The sequence below is a fragment of the Myiozetetes cayanensis genome, unplaced genomic scaffold (genome assembly GCF_022539395.1).
Source record: "Myiozetetes cayanensis isolate MyiCay16 unplaced genomic scaffold, myiCay2020 scf6-25, whole genome shotgun sequence".
NCBI lineage: Eukaryota > Metazoa > Chordata > Aves > Passeriformes > Tyrannidae > Myiozetetes > Myiozetetes cayanensis.
Genome location: NW_026087853.1, coordinates 45,741,515 through 45,764,604, shown reverse-complemented (window position 1 = coordinate 45,764,604; position 23,090 = coordinate 45,741,515). Strand labels below are relative to the sequence as shown.

At 38.5% G+C, this 23,090-nt stretch overlaps 1 protein-coding gene across 16 annotated transcripts in view; it reads right to left on the bottom strand.

Annotated features, from left to right (window-relative positions):
- Positions 1 to 21,084, bottom strand: part of BRSK2 (BR serine/threonine kinase 2) — a 315,174-nt gene extending 294,090 nt beyond the window's left edge. For 12 of the 16 annotated variants that reach the window (XM_050335983.1, XM_050335980.1, XM_050335984.1 and 9 more), the window contains exon 1: positions 20,636 to 21,082. In XM_050335983.1, the coding sequence (XP_050191940.1) occupies positions 20,636 to 20,729 (94 nt within the window). In that variant the 5' untranslated portion in view covers positions 20,730 to 21,082. Of the gene's footprint in view, positions 1 to 20,635 lie in introns of all 16 variants that reach the window. The other 4 variants (XM_050335976.1, XM_050335975.1, XM_050335977.1 and 1 more) reach the window with 2 other exon arrangements.
- Positions 21,085 to 23,090: the final 2,006 nt, after the last annotated feature.

Genomic DNA, 23,090 nt, shown 5'->3' with positions numbered 1-23,090 from the left:
TGCAGTACTTGAAAATAACTATAACAAGTTGTATCAGAATCTCATTATAAGCAAATGCATCATTTAAAATAGCAGGCCCTTTAGATCTTTAGTTTTTCCAACCTTAAATCACTAGATACAAAGTAGTATTTCCAAGTATTTGCACGTAATCCAGATGTTGCTCTTCTCCCCTGCTGAACTGAAATCATAATCCTCAATTCTGATGACACAACCCATTCCCTCTCAGCAACTGATTGCAATGTTGCACAAATGAGCATGACTTGTTTTAAGTAAGCTGGAGAAGTTGATTTTGGGAACTGAAATGCAACTTTAACTTGGCTTCCCACCACAAATAGAAGTTAATATAAAAAGGTACCTATAAATAAGACAAATTTAGTTTAATTAGAATAGTTTAAGATATAAGTGATTTACTGTATCCAGAAGTTTGTTTGCAAGGTTCTGAGCTGGATTACTATCAGACTTCTTGCAGTTCTGTTTCAATATACTGCCCATGACTGAGTTAAGTTCCAGCATAGCCAATAGACTGTTCTAAGCAGCATATACAAACAGCTATTTCCTTTCAGCAACATTTTTTTCCTTTTTTAACTCTAGAAAGATGCATCAGTTTTTATTTTCTTCCTAAAGATAACAAGAGAGAGAGGTTGCAGGAACCTCAGACACAGCACTTACTGGTTTTGTGCTGTTTCACCACAATGTTTAACTCATAATGACATGCAGGATAGGCCAAAGAACTTCTGATATCCAAGGTCATTCCTGAACCACAAATCTTATTATCAAGAGTTTCAAAGTCCCTAAAATGTCACGTCAGAAGGCATCTGTCACTAGTAATAGGAGCTGTGAGTTGTCATTTAAAGGTCCTGTTTTTTTCTTCCCTCTCTACAAAAATTTCAGATTAAAAAATAAAGGCTAATAAATAAATCAAAACAACATACACAATACCCAGAGTGGTCAGCAGGTAAACAGACTAATCCATGCCTTACACAGACCCTGAAGCCAGCTCTTTTGGGGGTTAGGGATCAAAACAAATGGGAGACAAAGAGGGAGAATGCTCATTAAATAATTATGGGGTTTAGTCTAAATGCTAAGTAAAAGAGTCACTGCGTGTTTAGCAGATGCTACTGTGTAAAACTAAATCAACTAAGATTCTAGCATGTTCCTCTCTCTTTCTCCCCACTCTACTTCATAAGCAGGATTTCCATGATCAGACAAGCATCCACTGAACAGCTGGGCACACTTTGCCGATTTTACAGCAATCAGTGATCACTGAACACAAGTTCTCTTCCTAAACCAGAATAATAAGCTTGAAGGGATGAAAAAAATTCTCCCATCTATTCACATTTCTGCATCCTTTATACTGCAGCTTTATTTTGTTTGGGTATTTTGGGGAAGTAGGAAAAAGAATCAACTTCATAGCTTTTCCTCCCTCATTTGGGGGATATGGAAGGGAATCGTTTTATTTGGTCTGTCAGTTTGTTGATATTTTTGGTGACCCACAGAAAAGCAAATCAGACATCAGCAGATCCTATTATATATTATGAAACACTATACTTCAAAAAAAATGCCCTAGCTCCTGTACAATACCAAGTCTTCAACTTTCAAAGCAGTTTGTGTAAGGCACAGTATCAACATTACAGGTAACAAACCAGAATTGTCAATAAACAAGTCTCAAAATAAAGAGATAACTAAAGAAATCAAATCTTGCTAGGCTCAAGTCCATCCATTTTCTTACCTACTTAGAAAGTCTTCCATGAAAAAGCAAAGAAGAAATGGATTTTCCTTTTAATAAAAGCAAAAGGATAGATGGGCACAAATGAGTCACTTCCTCAAAATTCCACTTGATGCTTTAAGTATTGGGGGACCCTTTATGGACTTGCTTTGAAAAAAGCTATTTTACAAATAGAAAAAGAATGCCACAAATCTCTCAACACCTGGATACTGTAGTTGCAACCTTTTCAATCTCAGGATATCTCAAGTATCCAGCAGATTGCTACTTCTGAATTTTCCCCTACGGTCACACTAAGAGACAGAATACCAGAACTATAGATCATGATACATCAAGTTTGTGGTACACATTCTCAACATGGCATCAACACTTCAGTTCTGAGGGGGTTAATCGGGAAATTTGATCCTTTATATTGCCCTAGGAAATACACAGTACATCCCTGATTAATGTGACAGTATGCATCAGTTCATAAAGGGTGAAATTTACCCTTGCATAGTAGGCTAGCACAAGACCAATACTTAAGTCCTACTTAAGCACTTAAAATACGAAATATCAAAGCTTGGTGGAAAGTCAGCATGTCAGCATGGCTGTAGATGAAATTCAGTGTCAATAAATGCATAACAGGAAAGACTAATGTGAATTATTAATATATATTTCTGACTCCCAAGTTCACTGGAGTCATTCAGGAAAGAACTTACCATTACTTTGGACAGCATAATAAAAAAATCACCTCAATGTGCAAAGGTAATCAAAACTGACAACAAAATGTTGAACAATCAAAAAGGAAATTATACTTGAGAATGAAATAATGCCAGTGTATAAATCACTAACTCCAAAAATATATAGTAAAAGTAGGCAACATTATGAGACCAGCAGCAAAAACGGTGAGTGCATGAGAATACCAGGATAGGATGAAAAGATACAGACTGCCAGTTTTGAAGACCAGAGTAAAAAGAGACATACCAAATAACATTAGACAAACATGGGATGATAACAGATATAGAGATGGTACGGTAAGAATTCTCCGTTTTCTTAACAGCAGGATGCATGTTATCTTGACAAAGTAAAATGGAATAAAGTTTTAAATGGAGAAGGAAGTAAAAGGAGACAAGGACTTTGAGGCTTCTTTTCATTCATTTGGGGCAACAGACAGTCATATATCTGAAATACAGATGGATATTGGGAATAGATTCATATCCCTATATTAGAATAAAAATCAACTGACAAGCTTTGACACGTTCAGACAGAAGGCAATTACTAACCAAGATACTGGAGGCAAAAAAAAAAGTAATCCTACTGGTGACTGTGAAGTCAGCTGCTGCAACATTCCTAAACCCTTCTACTGAACAACTACTGTAACAAGAGAGAACACCAGTCTGATACAAAAAACGTTGTTTTATCATAGCATTGCTGTTGTGCTCATCAAGAACTAGGCTGTCTAAAACTGATAGCAGTGCAGAGTAGAGATAACCAAGACAACTTTCCAATTAGTAAATTCAGGTATCAGCCTCACTTGCCACAGCAGTCTGAAGCCTCCTTTTTGCCTGGTTCGTAACTGCAGTGTAGACATACATGAAGTTAACTAGGCTGATGTTGGGGCTCGACAGTGTGGAATGGCATGAGAGTTTGGACAATGTCCAAGACTGAAAGACGGGCTCCTTTACAGTTTTGCGTCTCACTCAGAGGAGAAGTATGTATGTGCTTATGTACTGATCTGGAACAAAAAACACTTCTCCTATATGCATTCTCCTGAAATTCAAAGATGTTTAGGTCTCAGATTTAAAATCTTACCTGTAACCAAAAGTACCAGTGTTTAACTGTGTATATTTCACCATGTGACTCTTCATCAATGGGTATTAATGCAAAATTAGTAACTTCTAGGCCTTCTAATGAAAAGGAAAAGAACTACAAAAATTATGAAGTCTGATGTGGAGCAAGCTAAGTACTGGGAAGGTATCAACAGAGTAAACCTCAAATGAAGGACTATCCTTATTCTCTCAAGGATTTAATTCCAGAAAGGAATTAAACTACTGACTTCTCCTTCCTTACCACCTCCTGCTGCCAACAGTCAGATAAAATAAACCTAGTCATACAAATTTTTATCAAGATCTCTTGAGACAAAAAGAAGGAATTTCTGGACCAGAGGTCAAGCATAAGAATTGTAGGCCCAAAGGTCAACTGTCTAAGAGAACTGTAGGCATTTGTGGATAGTTTAGAACAGAGGCAATATCTAAGCTATGGCTATTATATCAACACAGAAATACAGCTGCTATAAATTCAGAGACCACTTACATACATTAAAAAAAAAGGTAAAGATTACAGAAAGGCCTTTTCAATGACAGAAACAAATATGTATCTCTTTGCAGAAACGGTGTAATATCTAAAACTTCAGACACAAAAACCTTTCATAATGCATGTGGTTTTGTATTTTTCTCAAGCAGCAATGTTTGAAACAAGAAAATTCAACATCTAAACCCTTTGCCAAATTTAAAAATTTATTCTCTGCCCTTGTATAGAAGGTCAAATCCATAACTAGTTATGCTGCATGAAGTCCAAGACTCTTAACCAGATAGCACCAGTTGAGGATCTAGCCCATAATCACAGAACCTGACCTTTCAGTTACACTGTCGAAAATAAATCAACTCCAACTAAAGTTATAGGATAGAAATTCAGGCTGTTTCTGGTGTAATCCGTGGTTAAATTGTGTTTTCTGTGAAGCACTGTAATTCTAAAGTAAGACTCGATAGCCTCAGAGCCATCATGCCACTTTTACAACAGCATAAGCAAAACACCTATTTACCTGTGGAGAGAGGCAGGCTCTGGGCTTCTTCATGATCTCACATATCCCACTTTTCCAGCCTCTCATTACACTAAATACCCTTCAGTGTTTCATAATATGAGTGAGTTTACAGTCAATCATACTCCACGGTGCTGAGCTTGCAAAGCAGCATGGATCAAGATCTTTCCTTTCCCTTTGAAATCCAAGTCTGGATTGCTCCAGCTTGTTTTTCAATAGAGCAGTATTTTCAAATGCTACTGTTCGATTTTACAATGCTGCTGGCAAGGCTGGAATCAAGCTAAATCCACATGCATCCAGCAGGGAAAGTTGCCACAGGGAAAGAGTGAAAAATCAAAGGGTGAACAGTAAGATGATCCTATACCACTGACTTGCTGAATGCCAAAGAATAAAGGTTTAATACAGCACCAGAGAAATAAGAAAAACAAAAAAGTTACTTCCAACACTGTCAATAGTTGCTACTACGACAGTCAGAGATGGGTTTTTTTGGAAACACAAAACTGGAGGAAAAAAACTCTGCTGCATTATGTATTGTTTCTTTGTCACCCACTTACATTTCAATTACTGAATGCTTCTCTTCAGCACTATATGTCATTTTAAATAAGCATCACAGTTGACAAGAGAATACATCATGGGGTTTTGGGGTTTCTTTTTGGTATAGTTTATAATCAAATAGTATTTGACTAACCTTTCTATCTATATCCTTTAATGCTTATGGTCTAGTCTTTGCTGAAGTTGTTTACGTGTAATTCAGTAGCAGCAACTACAAAATATTCTCCCTTGAAACAGCTTTCTGGTAGTACACAGTTGCTGGCTTCAGTACAGTGATTCTTATAAGGACATACGGTAGACAGTAATGTCCATAGTAGGATATGATACTGCTCTGCTGTGTCAAATGGTTGTAAATCCAAAGAAATGTCAATGAAAAACCGGAGTTGCAATAAGAAATAAAAAAAAAGGGTGTAGCAGGAACAAAAATCTGACCCATCATCATTATGTGAGAATTTTCTTTTAAAACACAGTCTCCGAACAAAATACAAATGGTACAAATGTAATGACCAGGGAGAAGTTTAGACTTTCATGTAAAGAGAGTCCGTAACAGCCTATTTTAACCAGATGAACCCAAAAACTACAGGACAATTTTGGTTTAAAACTGACATTTAGATACTGTTTTGCATATGAACTGGCTCACCTTACACAACTTCCAAAATGTGGAGAAATAGCACATCTATCCAACTTCATAACAGGACAAATATGAGGATGGCAAAAACTGCATTGCAAAGGTCACATTACCAAATGCGTCCAGTAGCAAAACCAGAACCAATAAGAAGGTAAATGATTTTTAAACACTTTCAAATTTCAGCATTTTTGCAGGTCAAGAGACAACAGTAAATCAAAGAAATTGTGCATTTTACCCAAGCTATTGACACTACAATCACAGCTGCTTTTCTGTTAAGGTTAGGGAATAAAGTCTTGGTGATTTAATTTCTCCTAGGATACATGTACAGCTACACAGGAATCAACACAAAAGCCTTACCAAGTTCAATACTCTACCTCCACCAGCGGCCATAAACCACTTGAATTCATTTTTATGCTGGAAACAGACATAATTTGAGATTTTCATTAGAAAAAAGTATCATTAACAAAACTGCATGTCTTCCTACAAAGTATCTATGCAGTAGCACAGTTACAGATACAGCATGATTTTGACATTTACTGTAGTCCTGGAAAGGAAACAAGCCAAATGCAACCTTGGCACAGCTTTAATAATTTCAAAAAAATCATTTGCACAAAACTCTGGCTTACCGTCTCAAAAATAGGAAGGAGAAATAATTTAATTTTATCTATTTTCTGAACTCACATTTTTACTCCCCAGAACATAACTTAATACTTCAAAATACGTCTTAAGTTGGATTCAAGTTATAGCTAAACCTCATATTGGCAAAAGGGCAAATTTCACTGCTAGGGTACTGACGAAAAAGTCTCCTTCCCTATTGGCCAAAATACTTTTTCCAGACAGCAGCTTACAATATGACTATCTTTAACGCCCATGTAACAGACTTGTAAGGTCATCCCTTTAAAAAAATCCTTTGATATTTCAATTTTCAAGTTCATTAGCAGCCTCCTCAGAAATGCCTGCATGCCTAACAGTCCAGCCTCGCCACCCGTTAGCCTTGCCACCCACTTCACACCGACCTATATCCTTTCCAGGCAATAGTTCTGGAAACTGAGTCTGACTGAAATAAAAATTTGGTAAATATAATTTTGCCAAATAAGACTGTTGGTATTATCAACTGGGTGCATCTATTAACCTTGCTTTGCCTCTTACTTCAAAGTTAGATGGAGGCGGCGAAAGGAAAAGAGATGATATGGGACTATACAGCTTAATTTGAGACACTCTTAAAGGCTTCTCTATCAGTCTGTCAGAAGCTCCAAAGATGACTTTAAAGGAAAAAAAAAAAAAAAAAAAAAAAAAAGGAAAAAACCCACACCACCAGAGGGCTGCTGCCTGCAGGAAAATGAAACTGCTGCATTTTAACACTGCAGTAGAATTCTACCAGCTCCACAGAGGCATAAATAAAACTGACCAAGTTATAAATCTTTTGTAAGTAGAACACACAGCATCATACATAGTTTTACTCAGTGACATTTTGTTTGAGAGATCAGGGATGAATGCCCCTAAGGAAAGAAGCAACAAAAGTCAGCATAGCCACATATTGTCAAAATGGGAACATCAAAGCAATTTTTCTATTTTATTAGATACTAAGAACAACTTTAGTTTTAAATGCAGTCACAGAGATTTCAGCACTTAGGTATCAATATTACAATAATCAAAAGGAGAAGCTATGGAAGACAAATACAGCATAAAAAGATATCATCACCTGGGCAGATCAGGCTGTATGGTCCACTTCATAATCAGGAGATTTTAAAAAAAACAAACAAGAAAAAAAATCACTATGCCTAAATACTAGAGTTATTCCAGGCCTTTTCATGCTGTTTTTTAATTCTGAAAAAGTTGTCAATACTAGCTGGCTAACCCTGTCAGTCCCAAAAGAAAAGTCAAGCATTACCTTAGTTTTTCAGCAGATCATCATTAAAATTAAAAAAATAAAATAAAATAAAAAAATTAACTTGCCAAAGGCTCCACCCCAAGTCAGTGGCTGAGGCTGTTAAGGACAGTGAAGACTACATAGCTATTGTTTCTGAATAATCTGCCTTACAACTGCACAATGACATGAACAGAGCCTGTATTGTACCCATCTCTACTACTCTTGAAGCCAAGAAATGACTTGGCTGGGACGCTGTAGCATTTTAGAGACCACAAGAGTAGTGACCCAATCCTCGGAGAAGTTCAGTACCTTTAATTCCAGAGGCCTTGAGAGTACACAATAGTCTTGCACATGAGAATTGGAACTTCACAGGATCGACCAGAAGGTTGATACTTTGTGTAGACACACACACAAAAACGCAATCCTGACATGAAGTCACTCATATACCAAGTGTACAACGCCTTATGTATAAAAATGTTCAGCTTATCCATATCTGACACACTGTATCAATTTGTAGCTGATGCAGGGTTTATCAACAGCACAAAACAAAGGCACAACTGCTACAAGTAAATAATAAGGTAAAGATGGGGAAGACAGGACTTCTACACAGAGCAAGGTTCTTCTCTGTTTCACTTCTCCAACTTTCACTGCCCTATTTTCCCTGCTGACTGTGCCAGGGGAGAATAACATTACACACCAATGCCAGAGTTCCACCTCTGATTGCAGGTTACACACACCCTTTGGCCAGGATCCTTGGCCTTGCCATGTTTTCAATCTCCACCATTTCAATGAGAACAGAATGACTTAAAACACAGGAGTTTCTTCCCTTTGGTGGGCTCTTCAGAAATTCACAGGAGACAGTGGAACAGTAAATATAAAGTTAATTTTGCTATTCTAATCAAGGTTTTTATGAATTCTTGTGAATCAGTTCACAGACCACCTGGTTTTGCAGAGCCACAGGCACCAAAACACTGAGAATAAATAAGAATTGGTGGAGCTAAAAAGGCTTCTCAGCTGTAACTCATCTGATTCACTGGTGATAAGAGTAATGGCGATGACAGCATTAATGACACAGATCCAAAAACCATGCCTATTTTTGCAGCATTTTCTATGAGCAGGATGAGCCACCTGGTAATAAGATGGCAACTGTCCCAATCATACTAGTAGTCTAGCTGTTCCTTTCCCTAGCAAAGATGCAGTAATGATAAAGATAAGGACATTTTCTGCATCCTGAAACTTAATGCAAACTGGTTGGGTAATTTCAGTACATGTATGTGTGGAATACTAGAGAAGAATTACTGTTAAAACTATTAAAGCATTTGCTTGCCTTGGTTTTTCTGTTAGCTGAGCACAGACTTCTGCTTTAAGGATGAAATATAGTAATTTATAAAATGCTGGGCCTGTATTTTCAGTTTGAATTGAATTCGCTTACAGTATCGTTCCACTTAGTGCTCTAATTTGCCTGAATCTTCACTGCAGAAATGTATTCCTAGGCTGCTCTTAACTAGAACACTGCCAGAGGTCTGCCTCTGCTGCCATCAGTGAGAAGCTTGCTCATGAGTCAAACTCCCCTCTCAGATAAACTTGAGCAAGGCCTTGAAGTCACTGAGAATGCACAGATTTAACTGAGTGAGGAATTCACCTAAATAATGTCTTCACCACAATCAGGAAACAACCAGAAGTAAAAGAGATGTGATTTCATAAATATGAGCAATGAAATAAACCACAGACCCAGAAGAAAAGCAGCATGGGACAAATCCCAGAAACACTAGGACAGATCATTCTTTGTTGTCAACAATTTCTGATTTTAATCAAGCTTTAATGATTTATAGGAGTATGAAGTTTGGGAAAAAAGTGTAGATTTAACTAGTTTCAAAAGCTAATGGAAAATTGTTTAAGGCTGGTGATCACAAAGTGCAAGGAATCTTAAAAGCTGTGCCACTCGTAGCTATGTTTTTACGAAAAAATAAATGCTCGTGTTTAGTAAGGCGATGGTGCTTGTGTCATTGCCAAGTTCTAATATAATACTTGGCTTTGTCTTTGGTGACGATTTTGTACAGACAGGCATTGCAAACACACAAACAGCTCTCAGTCTTCCTCTCAGCTTTCTGCAGGAAAGGACTACTTCAAATACTGCCACTGTACCAAAATGGATACACGGAGGAAACACAGAGAGGGCTCCCTTCTTCCCACACTCCCTGAACGCTGAGCTCAGCTTGAAAACAGAAATGACCAAGTTCAAGTCTCCATCATCCTTGCCTTGCACTGCTCCAGCAGCAGAGAGTAGGCAGGAGTCCAGCCTATCAAGCTATTCGGGGATTCCCTCAGCACTAGGGAATCTTAATGTAGTTTTAGCATCACTTTTTCCTTCTAACTTTGGTGTAAGAATCTTAATGAAGGTGAGGGCTATATGTGAAGAGTAGCTGTATTCCAGCCACCTTCATCTGCCACTGCACCACCTCATGGCCTTCAAAACCAAACAAAGATTAGAGAAGCTGTGCTCTTTAGGACAACTTTCCTTTAGCCTGATTTTTTTTAAGGAAATCAAATTTAAATGTTCAAGGTGGCTGGCTGTAGTTCACCCATTACATTAAAACTGATTATTAAGTTTCAACCAAGTTTGAAAGAACAAAGGAAGTCTCTAAGATTCTACAAATTTAGTGGAAAGTGCCGAATGTCTGTGGAAAAAAATAAGAGATTCAAACTATCACTCCTTCTACGGAAAGCGTAATTGTGATTTAATCCTTAACGCATTCCAAGAGAAATAAAAAAGATGGGCAAGCAGCAGAGACAGCTCCAAATGGGCCACAAACACTGTCTTCACCTAGTCCAAGAGACAAGGGACAGAGAGAGAGCAGAAGCAAAAAGGGAATGTAGGGTACAAAACTGGAAGAAATAAAGTTCCTTAGATCCACAGTTCACTGAGCAAGTTATGGTTTAGTTGCATAGGATAACAAATGGCAGAAGAGTTGAGGTTGGAGGTGATCTCTGGAGATCAGCAAGTTCAACACCCTTGGTCAAAGCAGTCAACTAGAGCACCTGCCCAAGGCTGTATCTAGTCTCTTTTTGCATATATGCAAGGATAGAGAGTTCCCAGCATCTCTAGGCAACCAGTGCCAGGTTCAACCCACTCTCACAGTGGAGAAGCTTCTTCCTATATTTAAATGAAACCTCCTATATGCACACAAAGACCTTACTAGGATTAGTACCTTAGCATGAAAGAGATTACATGCAGACAACGTAACACAAATTATCTTTCTCTCAGTTCAAAAGCTAGGCAAGACACATGAAATGTGGAAGAAAAAAATACATCTGAAAGAGAAAATAATCCTCCATGGACACACAGTACATAAGTATTAATTTCCCAAAAACAGTGCATCTTATATAAGAAGTAGGAGAAAACCATAGAAGTACCTTATTTTTCAGTCTAGCATGACCATACAGTTAAAATAAACCTCTAACAATAATATATGCTTATTTAGATACAGGCTATGTTCTTGAGTATTTCTACCAGCTCTTCTAGCAGTAACCATCAACCTGTTCCAATAGGGCTGAAATGATTAAGGGTCTCAGCCTTGGAACTGTAACATCCCCAAAGTTTTCTGAGAATACCTTCCTAAAGAAAACTGTAGACCAAACCACTACCTGCTGTCCCAACATGACAGCCAAGCTACCCATCACTTAGAACCTGAAAATACAATGAGATCTTTGTAACAGAATACTGTGAGAGATTAGGAGATTCCAGTATGGTAAAAATCTTAAGAGTCAAACCCAACCCTCAATCTTAGGGACAGCTCATAGTTCTTAAAAGGAATTCACACAATCACTGAATGAAACTCACCCAGGGCAAATGGCTGGCATGATGAGTAACCCAACCCTCAGCTGGCAAACAGTCAGCAAAAGGCACTAGAAAATGTTTAACATCCCACACAGTGCATTTTACACCACAAAGATTTGGCATGTGAAGCCTTATTTTCCTACTTAAACTTGTGCTTTAATTCAAATGCAATAAGATAGTAGTCTTAGCAAACTCTTATGCTAGATGAGCTCAGACTTTATCACAGCAGGATTTTTTTTTTTTTAATAAAACTTTTAAAAAGGAAATTGTACATCTCCAGCTCATGTTTAGCTGCAAATATGTTATTGCAGATCACTCTTCCTCATAAATGATATTACCATAAGGTGGATGAACCAACACTATAAACCCCGGCTTTGGTATACCTCATCCTGGACCAAAGCAGCAAAACAATCACTTTCCCAGTAAGAGTTTCTGTGTAGAAATCTAGTGTCTACATTGCTATCCACATATAAAATAATTAAAGAGTGAAAGAAGATAAAGAGCCAAGCAATTCCATCAACATTCCCTGTTGGGTCAGTATGAAGACCTGGTACATTCTCATTTGCAGCTGTTGTTCAACTTTGGCAGACTGAAACTTCATAGTTCTAAGAGCAGGCTTTATACAGACAGTAAGAAGTTAACATATTTTGGGTCCAGACCAGTTTGCTTCTCCCAGAAACCAGCTCCTCCATTATGTTTGTTCCAGTCAATAGCGCTTTTAACAGATAAAATACAAAGACAGACAGTTTATGGCATTTAAGACTTGAACATACAGAGGAACGTCAGTGCAAAACCAGAGCATATTAATACCTAAGTAATATAGGTAAAATGTTAATACACAGGTAATACATATACACATTATTAAAAAAATATATACATGACCACACTGATTTTTTTTCTCCCACATTAAGCATATACTGCAAAAGACAGCAAATCAAAATTGCAAAAGCCTCAGGATATAAAGACAGCATGTTGTTTTGTAAGTAGAAGCAGGCAGCCAGAAAAGCACTTACTAAATGGATGCCTGAAAACAGTTTTTCATCTTTTTTGAAAAAAAAAAAAAAAAAAAAAATTAAAGGTAAGCACTTCACTGGAAATATTACCATGCCTATAATTTCCATATAGTGTTGGAACACTAAAACAAGAAAAAAACATAGTACTTGCACACCACCCCAAGCCACTTGATGGTTTCTCCCCTCAATTCCCCCCCTACACCCTGCATTAACCCATTTACTGTCAGTTGATGTTGCAAATCTTGGTGCAAAGTTTTTACCAGCAGTAACTTTTTGCCAGTAACTGTTATTTATTTTCTTCCAAACTCCTTAGTTATCAAATCACTGATTGTCAGTGGGTGGATCTTAGATAAGAAACTGAAACGCAGCCTGTTATCTGTGGTAAGCTATACAAAGAACGGCCCCTTCCAGTCTTACCTTACTCCTTCCACCACCCCAAATTAAAAATGTTTGTAAGTGAAGAGGAAATAAAAAAAATATATGTATTTCTTGGCCTCTTAGGTAGGTAATAACCTTTATCAACAAAGCCAAAGTAGGTACAACAAAAGTCTAACAGCCTGCACCAGCCTGAAGGTGACTTGGCCCTTCTATGAAAGCAATAGATCATTTGCCAGACAATATACCTGGATTTGCTTAAATACACACCATCATTTACTTTCTTTGTCCATGCTCCTTTTTATCCTTAGTCTCACGACACACTTCTATTTATTAGCCTTTAAAAACTCTATCTCAAGGTCATTACAAAAGAAACAGTATATTTCTGTTTATACAGTCCACGGGACAGCTGCGTTCTCATAGGCATCTCTGCCACAAATGACACATCCAAAAAAAAAAAAACAATGCTTGCAGCTACATCAATAGCCAGTAATACACTTTTATGAAAGGAATCAAAACAATTTCCACTGTTCCACCTAAACTCCATTTAAATCCAACTTTCAAAAGCTATGAAGCAATGAAAAAAAATCTTATGGGTAGATTTTTTTTGGTGTGGTTTCCAACATGATTTCATCAGTAATGTTTCTAGTCCGTAACCAGAATTAATTAATAGAAATTTTGTATCCCTACTCAAAATTAAATGTAAAATAAGTCAAATGGAACTGGATGAACAATATTAATAGGCTCTAAAAGTAGGCATTTAAAATTAATTAAATTTTATTTGGTCACATCTGTGAGCCTTTTAAAAAGTCTTTCTGGAAAACTTAGATTTGCCAGGCATGGATGCTTATAGGAGTCATGTCCAAATTGTCCAGGAAAACTCAATTTTTTGGTTTGCACTTGCAAACATCTGTGTTGGACATGCTTACACAATGATACAAGTAGAATGCAATTCTCTCATGCAATATATCCATTAGACTATATTCAAGAGTACAATTCAAATCTTTGAATACTACTTAAGTGCAAACAATCCATACGTGAGTTAAGACAGTTGGGGAAAGGAGATCAAAATAGTTGTTTGCTGGAAAATCTGAAACAAATAAGGATTTAAAGGAAACCACTCTGCCTTTACAGAGACTGCAGATGAAGACAGTTCAAGTTCATTAAGAACACTATTTACAACAAATTATTCATGTTATTCTACAGATCATTATGGATGTTTTGTAGAAAAACATAATGTTTATGCATGAACTGGAAATGGAACAATCTTCTCATATTCCATAAGCAGAATGAACAGCATTATTGACTAGGATTGCTAAACATCTTGGGTTTGTTTAAAACAAAACCAGAAAATTTCTTTGGGATATTTCTTAATAGAACAATCCACAACAAACAAAAAGATTCCACCCTTACCTATTTATCATGGACTTGATGATCTTTCGACTGAAGTCAGCTCAACTTAAAACATAGACTGACTTCACAAGGGCAATTCACAGTATCTCAGCACTTGAAGAGGACCACTCCAACATTCATTTATGTTTCTGCCTGTACTCTATCTACATGGAAATCTTCATCCAGGCTTCCACCTTCTCTTATTATGACTGTTCTCCTATGTGCACAATACAGTCCTCATGCAATGTCTCTCGCTTCAGAGAACATTACTTCCAAACTTCTCATTTTCTTCCAAACTTTTTCTGGAAGATGGAATTCTTCCACCACCAACATATGTTCTGTATTGCCTACCTACTAGTTTTTAGGTGTGTATCAACATTTACGATTGTCATTGCAACTACTCTTTAGCTCTCTAAAGTATTTAATATTAAAGACTTTCCAAAATTCAATGTATGGAGTAAATTTATGGAAAAACATTGCAATGCTGAAGAATTCAAAACATGCACTGGCTGTTCCACTTAGTTTACAAAAAGAGTTTTAAGAACCCACCTAAAACACTACATCTGGCCTTCTCACAGAATCACAGGTTTTCTAGAAATCAGAAAGAATTCCTCTCTAGAAGTAAATTCTTACAAGAAGCTTTCTTCATTTCTTCGACCTCTCTCCTCACTCTAATGCAGTCCTTCCCACCACAGTGGCACAAAATGATATTAGAGCAGTGATGAAAAGTAGAAAAGTGCTTGAGCAGTGCAAAAACTCTGTTTGTGAAATCACTCATTTCATAGATACTGCTAACATCTGAAATATAAGCATATAGTCACAGAGCCCTACTAATTTACAACAGCTGAATTTTAACAGCTCTTGGGTGAGAAAGCTTACTGTGCTTTACAAAGAACAACAATCATTCAGAGCCTGCTGCTGTTTCAACAATTTCATAATAATTGTGCTATGATACTGGGGTAAAAGAGTAATGGCAAAAGTTTGCAGAAGAACGAAAACTGAAAATAATTTTCCTTGCAGATAGCAAACAGGAATCTGTTTAAAAAACCCACCCACCCACCAAAAAAAAAAAAAAAAAAAAAAAAAAAAAGGAAAACAAACAAAAACCCACAACCCCCCAAAACAACAACAAACCCACAAACAAACAAACAAAACTAAAGAGGAGTGAGAGTCTTAACAGGGACTGTCTGAACTCTGCAGTTCAGACATGCAGCATAGTAATTCTAGTTTTCTTCAGTCACTAAGGCAGGCAAAACTACTTTTGAACAATCAGATCAAAGGTAAAGTTAAGAAAGCCCAAATCTCTCAAAACTCATAATCATTACTATGTAATCTCTTAAGTCAAAGTCACTATGACATAACCTTTCTAGGCAAAATTTCATTCTTAAGACCTCTACTACCCACAGTATTGCCTGTAGAATTTATTTCTATGATTATTAATTAAACATTTAAGTCTTCACAGACTATCAAGACAAAGGGTATGGATTCACTGTTTTGAAAGAAACTTTCATAAGGAAAGTAAAGTGTATGTATGAAAACGTTGTTAGTATATATACTGATTTGTTGTTTGAGTGTTTAAAAAGGCCATGAGGAAAACTACAATGATTTACACCTCTTACAATGATATATTCATCTAGACAGCTAAATGGAAGAAAGCTGTACTCTTCAGATTGACTCTTGATCCAATATACTGGGTCAGAAAAAAAATTACAGCAGTATGAATGAAAAGGATATATTTTGTTTAGCCTACTTATGTAAGGAAACCAGGCTTCTGAGATCACACTGACTACCCCAGCACCCCTTGAAGAGAGCTGAAGCTTTCACTTTCAACCAAATTTGACAGACAAAAATAAAAAAAAATTAATAAATTTCAGTTTCTACCAGTGTCATGGAAACAGATGGTTAAGGCTGTAAAGAAACATCCTGTTTAAGCTCTCACTAAATAAAAGGCTATTAAATGCACTAAACCCCAAATTTAATGACTTCTGTTCTTACATAACCCAGCAGCACACTGCTGAACACCTCACTCATGGCTCACATATAATTAACATGTTACACACCTAAATAGCTGTAAGCTACATAGGATACAATGCAGAAAAGGGAACCCCTACAATTTTAGCTAAGGTCGAAGTACCGTGAGTTTCAGGCAGGACTCTCTGTACCGGGTTTAAAACAGAATGAAAGGAACAAGAGAAAATGGATAAGCAACATTAAATTTTTCATGAAGTTTATCTCAAAGTGAGTAGGGTAACTCCCACTTAGAGCTAATGTCTTACTACTTGTAGACAAAGCAGCATTTTGGAAATTTCAACTAGACATTGAACTGGTGCTACAGCAAACAACGATGCTGAAGCCCATACAGTGACTGTCAAATAAAAATACAAGAAAACCCTCCAAAATGCTGAAGACCTTCACAAGAAGCACAAGTTCCTCATCTTTGCACTCATTAATAAATATTCACTACAGTCAATTTGAATTACTGTTGAGAGTTTCAAGGGTGAAATAGGAGTTAAGGAGGCCAAAAGAAACACATGAACAGAGATAGCTGTAGAATTCTGAAAAAATAAAGCAAGGAGTATGCAAGAAGGTGATTTCACATAAAATTAGTGGCAAATGGAGAAAATCCTCTATTTTGCCTAAGACCGCTTTATAATCAGGTGTGACTGGGGCTTCTCAAGGCACACTATTTCCACGTGTGTTATCATAACATGACACACATCCTTTGCTCATTACTGCTAATTACAATGAAAACCTCCTATAATTAACTGTAAAAAAATGTATCAATGAAACTGAGATAAACTGACCTTTCCCCACACACCCATATTTATACAGCAGTGATTTTTTTTTTACACTGACAGTTCTGTAAAATAATCTTTGAGTACAATAATCAAGATTATGATACTTCTTGTATTCTTGTGAAATCATTCCAATAAAGATTCCATGAGCTATTCCTTCAGATGCCACCAACAAGAGGTGCTCTGAATTCAACCTATTACAAAAGCAAACCATCTTGCTACAGTACTCAAAGTAGACGCTAAATTTATGTGCTGCATTATTAAAAATCATTTTCATTCCCACTAGCAGCAATGTAACCCTCTTTCAACTTCTCTGTCTAAGAGGCCCTAATCCCTTCTTTGTGGCATCACTCACCCTCAGCAAGCGTGACGCACCAGCCCAGAAGGCTGCTCAGGACAAATTTTGCATATCTGATCAATCAACTATTTCAGTTGTTACCCACCAATTTGAACAGAAGGCTTTTCCCTGTCAGTTTTGCCCACCCACAGCCAGATGTCACCAGGTTCCACTGAAGTCCCAGACACCGCAATTGGACCTCTTTGCAGGGACCAGCAGGCTGCTGTTGGTAAACACTTTTTTTCAGCTCTTAAGGTGACAATCAGTGAGAACTTCACAGAAAGCAAGCCAGTGAGAGCTCTACTTACCATTAAGTTCTCCCTCCATGGCACCCTTTCTAAGTCTGCTCTGAACTATGAATGAACCCACACTCCTTCCCAAAAGCCCCTTCTTTTGATCTCAGTAAAAGCAGGTAAGAGTGATTAACACACATTTGTATAATACTAATGTATGTGGGAGCAAAGCTAGATCTGCCTATCTGAAATAAAAGTATAGAGTAATTTTTCATTCCAAATAAAAATGATGAATATGAAGATCACTGCAAAATGGACAGGACTTTGCAACACAACTTATACTTTCTTTCTATTCATCATTACATTTTGCCACATTTTCTCTCTCACTCTTCTCATCTCCTTGGGGGAAAAAAAAAACCTTCCAAGCCATTATGTCCTAATCTTTCAAGCTTTAAAGTCAAGCTCCAAAGGAATGATTACAACCACTACTTTCTTCATCTGTATGCCACTGCAGCAGCCCAAATGCAAAAACACACACCATGACAACATACTATGGCGAATCAGGCCCATGTCATACTGCACTGCTTGTCCTCTTCCTAAAATGCTGCAGGTTGCCTGCTTACCCTCCAAAACAAGCAGGATGAAGACGAGCTACATGCCACACACTGTTCATGCCATTCTGCATACTCCAAAATGGGATTAGCACAGAAAATGCGAGAAGACCAGAAGGCATATTTCCATATTTAGCCATGTATGTTTAATACTGAGTTAGATTTCACCTCAGTGCATTATTCCATTAATCAAGGGCAGGTATAACAAGAGAGACACAAACTGACATCACCTGCTTTTAAAATTTCTCTTCCTCTTTCCCCCACCTCCAGCTTCTGTGACACCATGCATTGTGCATTTCATGTGCATTCATGTGTGCAAAGAGCAGAGACTTTATCTATAAAGATCACTTATACAGTAAAACTGCAAAAGGAAACTTTCACCCTTGTCCAGCTGGTTGAATAACTGCAGAGGCCAACAGCAGCAAGCCTCTAAATACATCCTGTTCTTCTCCCTCCACCCCCACGTCTCTAATCACTTAGGAGGAAGATAGGAAGATTAGCAGAGAGGAAAAAAAATAACCAAAGCTGCAGATAACCCTTTAGGACCACAACGTCAGGCTATAAGAACATGGAGCAAAAGGTTAATGCAGCTGTATTTTCAGGAACCTCAAGCACAATTGTATTTAAAGGGGAGGGAGGGGTGCTGAGAATGTGAGGGAGAGAAAAAAGGAAATGGTGATGAAGACAAAAATGAATTTGTCATCTACAGCTAGCTCTTTGATCACCTGGAGTATCCAGGAAAGGATATCAGCAGAAATAGGGCAGTTTTATTAACAATACACTGCAATTTTTCTTGTATTTTCATTATCATCATCAGAACAGATTTTGGTAAGAATACAGCTGCAGAAGACTTACTGAGCTATGCAAAGAATAAAGGTGGTACCTAAAACAGTGACAGAGAACTACCTTTAGCAGCTGATACACTGAAGAGATTGGAAAAAAAAATAAAATATAAATAAAAGTCACTTCCACTAGAAGACAATGTCATCTTCATCCATGTCTCTGAACGGTTGCTATGGGGTTGTGAAGAGGAGGGGAAGGATGGGGGGGAGGTTATAATCAATCATCTCAGAAGAGCATTGCTTCTTACAGAGAAAGATCTGGATTTTGACTGTGTCCCTAAGAAAATTGCGGACTGCAGAGCTGCTGCCACGCAGGGCAGTGAGGAAGCAGGCAGAGCAAAGGCAGCAGCTGGGGCTGGAAACGCCTATTAAATCCTTTAGACAACAGATGGGCAAAGCTCGGCTGGGTTATAAAAAAAAAAAAAAAAAATACACCACAATGCATCATGTTTTATTGTCCCACCATAATGAACAACACTTAACACCCACATGCCCAAAGAAGCCCCCCTATGGCTGATCTTACCCCTTCCCTAAATAATAATCTCGAGTCTCAATTCACTTTTGGGGGGCTCCCAACCCAATGAATTTACCAGATGCCATTGCTTATTGCACCTGTTACTAAAAAAACAAAAAACAAAAAAACACCAACAAAGAAAAAAGAAAAAAAAGGAAGACATTTGGGCTATGTTTTTAGGGTTTTTCTTCCAATTAATGCTCCCCTGCCCTTGAAGTGAATATGCTATCCAAGCAAGCAACAGTAAGTCCAGATCTTGAACGCGTTTAGGGGATCTAATTATGTCATGTAGGGCAGAGGCACCTGCTCTCTGCTAATTCCCTCCACTCCGTTTCCTCTTTTTAATATTTCTTACCATTGTTCCATTCAGGAAAATCTGCTGGGGGCGAGTTTCATAAACAAGCTTTAAGAAAAATAATTAAATAACCTCCCTTCCCCCCTCCCAATCCCTCCTACAAAAACACAGCATAACCAGAATGAATTCTGCTACCAATCCTCTATTTTTCTTTTATTTCAGACCCTACCCACAAAAACCACTAGCCCATCCATCCATATTTGCTAAATACCCACAGCAGTCAGTGCCAGAGACATACTGTACGTATTTCCACCTCCCCCCCCCTCCACCCCCAACTGCACCTTAAGGACTACACCCTTTTCAATCATGATGTCATGAAATACTGCTGGTGACTCCCCCACTACCACCACCACCACCTCCTCGGTACTACAGGCTGTGAACCTTTAATTTCAATATAATTTGATTAAAAAGAAAATGCTCCTAAGTAGGGCAGTGAAGAAATGGATGTGAAAATTCACCACCAGCAGATCATCTATTTTTTCCTCTGCATGCACTCTGCCTGTCATTAGAACAACACCCATTAGCAGGAGTGATGAACATAAAGCATCCTGGGCTTTTTTTTTTTTCCTTTTCTTTTTTTAAAAAAAGAAAGAATTAAAATGAAAACTAAAATAAATAAAGGCAAAAATCCCTTATGAATATTATCTGCACTAAAACAGCAAATGGGAAAACCTGAACCCTCAAATATCCCATCCCCGACACCTCACTGGCTGCCACAGCACCTTCCCTCTAGCACCGGTGCTGCTGCAAAAGAACCAACCTGTCTGTCCTTTTCCTAGGGTTTTCTCCAAACGATAGGGTCCAACATATTGTGCATGTTGAGCTCCGCTGCCTTCTTTCCCTGTTGATGTCATTTCTACCTGGATCTGTAATTCTGCAATGTGTATGTGCTGATGAGCTGGAATTTCTCTCTCTGCAGCTCTTTAAATTCCCACTTTGCAGCTGTGCAAGCAAAGCACTCTTTTTCTCTGCTTTAGTCCCCTTGGTTGCAGATTTTCGTCTTCCTCCTGTTTCTTTCCTCTCTCTCTCACGTGCGTGTTCTCTCGCTGGGTCTGCTTGGGACGCTGAAAGACGAAGGAGTTATTTTAATGTTCAAAGAGGGGGATCTACGATCCAAGCCCAAGGAGCATGATGCTGGTGATCCGAGCTCCGCACGCCTTGTTCTCTCTGGGAGCTGTTCAAGGGAGAGCCAGAGCTGGAGCAGCGGAAGAGCCGGGGCCGCAGCTGAGACTGACATTAAAAGCAGCCAATCCACTCGTCTCCCACCTTCTTCTCCCCTCCTCCTTCCACTACCTTTTCTTTTCCATCAGCAGCAGTTGCTGCCTCTGCCTGCTACAGAGCATCAGGACCAATGGCAACAGCAAACACCGAAGTTCATCAGCTTATTGATAAGGCACAATTAAATATAGTTTAATGTCTATATTATTTTAAGACCCAAACATACACTTTTCTTTTTTTTTTCTTTTTTTAGCCTCTGAATTTTTCTCCACTATGCAGCTGTAGTTTCAGATTGTTAAAGAAAAGGCAAGACTGTGGCAGGAAATAGGAAAGGGGAAAAAAACCTACTTCTGAAAATGAGCTTGGGAAATTCATTGATTCTGTTTGATTCTGAAGGACCTATATCTCCTGGGGGTTTTGCCCTTTATAGAGAATCTTGGGGGAAGAAGGGGGGGGGGAAGACTAAAAAAAGATAAAAATAACAGAGTCAATCCTGTAAACACTGAACTCAGTGACAGAGCTGTTTTTGAATTTTATGAGAGCAAATAAACTTCAGGTCCTTAGATGAACAGATCAAAAATGGCATGGCCACTCTCTTAATTAGAAACTCAACCAAAAGTCCAGGGATTAGATGGTAACAGGACTGACTGCTAGATCCACAGGCTCCATACTTGCAGTGTAAGAAAACTTTACTGTTCTTGTCCAAGTATTTACACCTGTCTTTAACCTTCAGAGCTTAAGGAGCTGGATGAAATAAAAGATTCTGCAGATTTGCTTCCGATTTGGCACAAGCCTATATATTTTCTGGATTCAGGACCTAACAACAGTTTCAGCCAGACTCCAGGGCTATCAAGCTGAAACCATTACCATTACCAAGTGCCATTTTTACCTTCTCTTCCCTATTCCACTCCAGACTGAAAACTCATGAAGATATTCCTATTCAAATTCCAGCTGAGACACAGAGAAAGCAAGCATTCTTAAGTCAGAGAGGGAAGTCTTGACAAGCCTGTAAAAGAGAGAGTAAAGAGAGGGCAAAACTTGAACAAGCCTCATCTGTTGCACATTGACTATTTCAGGTTTATTTGGGTTTTTTTGAAGACGGAAATTTACCTTCTTTTAATACTTACATCTACAGACAGCAGCTGCCCTTGAATTTGGAATAAAACTAGAAATTGGCTCTTTACCTGTACCACAGACAACACAACTCTACTGACCAAGTTGCAGAGGAGTTAGTAAGATGAGGAGGTGTGAAGAAACCGGACCAGTAAACTGAAACCTTAAACCAATTCCAATGTATCCTTCTGTCTGCTCAGGAAAGAAAACACCAACATTTGCTTAGAAAGGAAAAAGCCCTGCTTTGCTCTTTATGGCTTACCTTTACTCACTTCCAGACTGTATCACTGCAGCAACCTGCTAGCAAACCCCAGAACACCCCAAACCATCTCCATTCCTCAGCTTCTCCCTCCAGACCTCACCCTGTGTGACCACCTTCCAAGACTCCTTCCATGCTGAGGACTGCCTCTTTGACTTTCCAAGGGCACCCTCTTGCCCTCTACAGCCCCTACAAGTGTTTACTTCCCCCCATCCCGCTACTAAGCTCAACTCCAAATTGCCATTTCTACAAGCTCCCTTCTCTGTATCTTTCATTAATTGTTGTTCTTCCCCCACCTCACCACAAGCTGCCCCACATGTTCTCCCCTCAGAGCCCTGGTGTGTCATCTCATGCACCTGCCCCACAGTCGCTCACCGTGCAAGGAGGGAAGAAAGTTGGGAAAAATAACACCAACAACTGGGATGGCACGTCCCCATGCCATGCTCCACTCCCCTCTGTCCTGCAGCCTCTGGCAGAGCCTCAGGACCAGAGGAGGGGACCAGAGAGGAGGCAGCTGGCCCTGCCGGCAGCAGCAGTGATGTGGCAGCTTTTCCCGCCCAAAGTGGCAAATGGGGCATCAGGGGCCAGAGGGCAGGGGGAAGGCTGTATGAGCATCCCTGTGGAG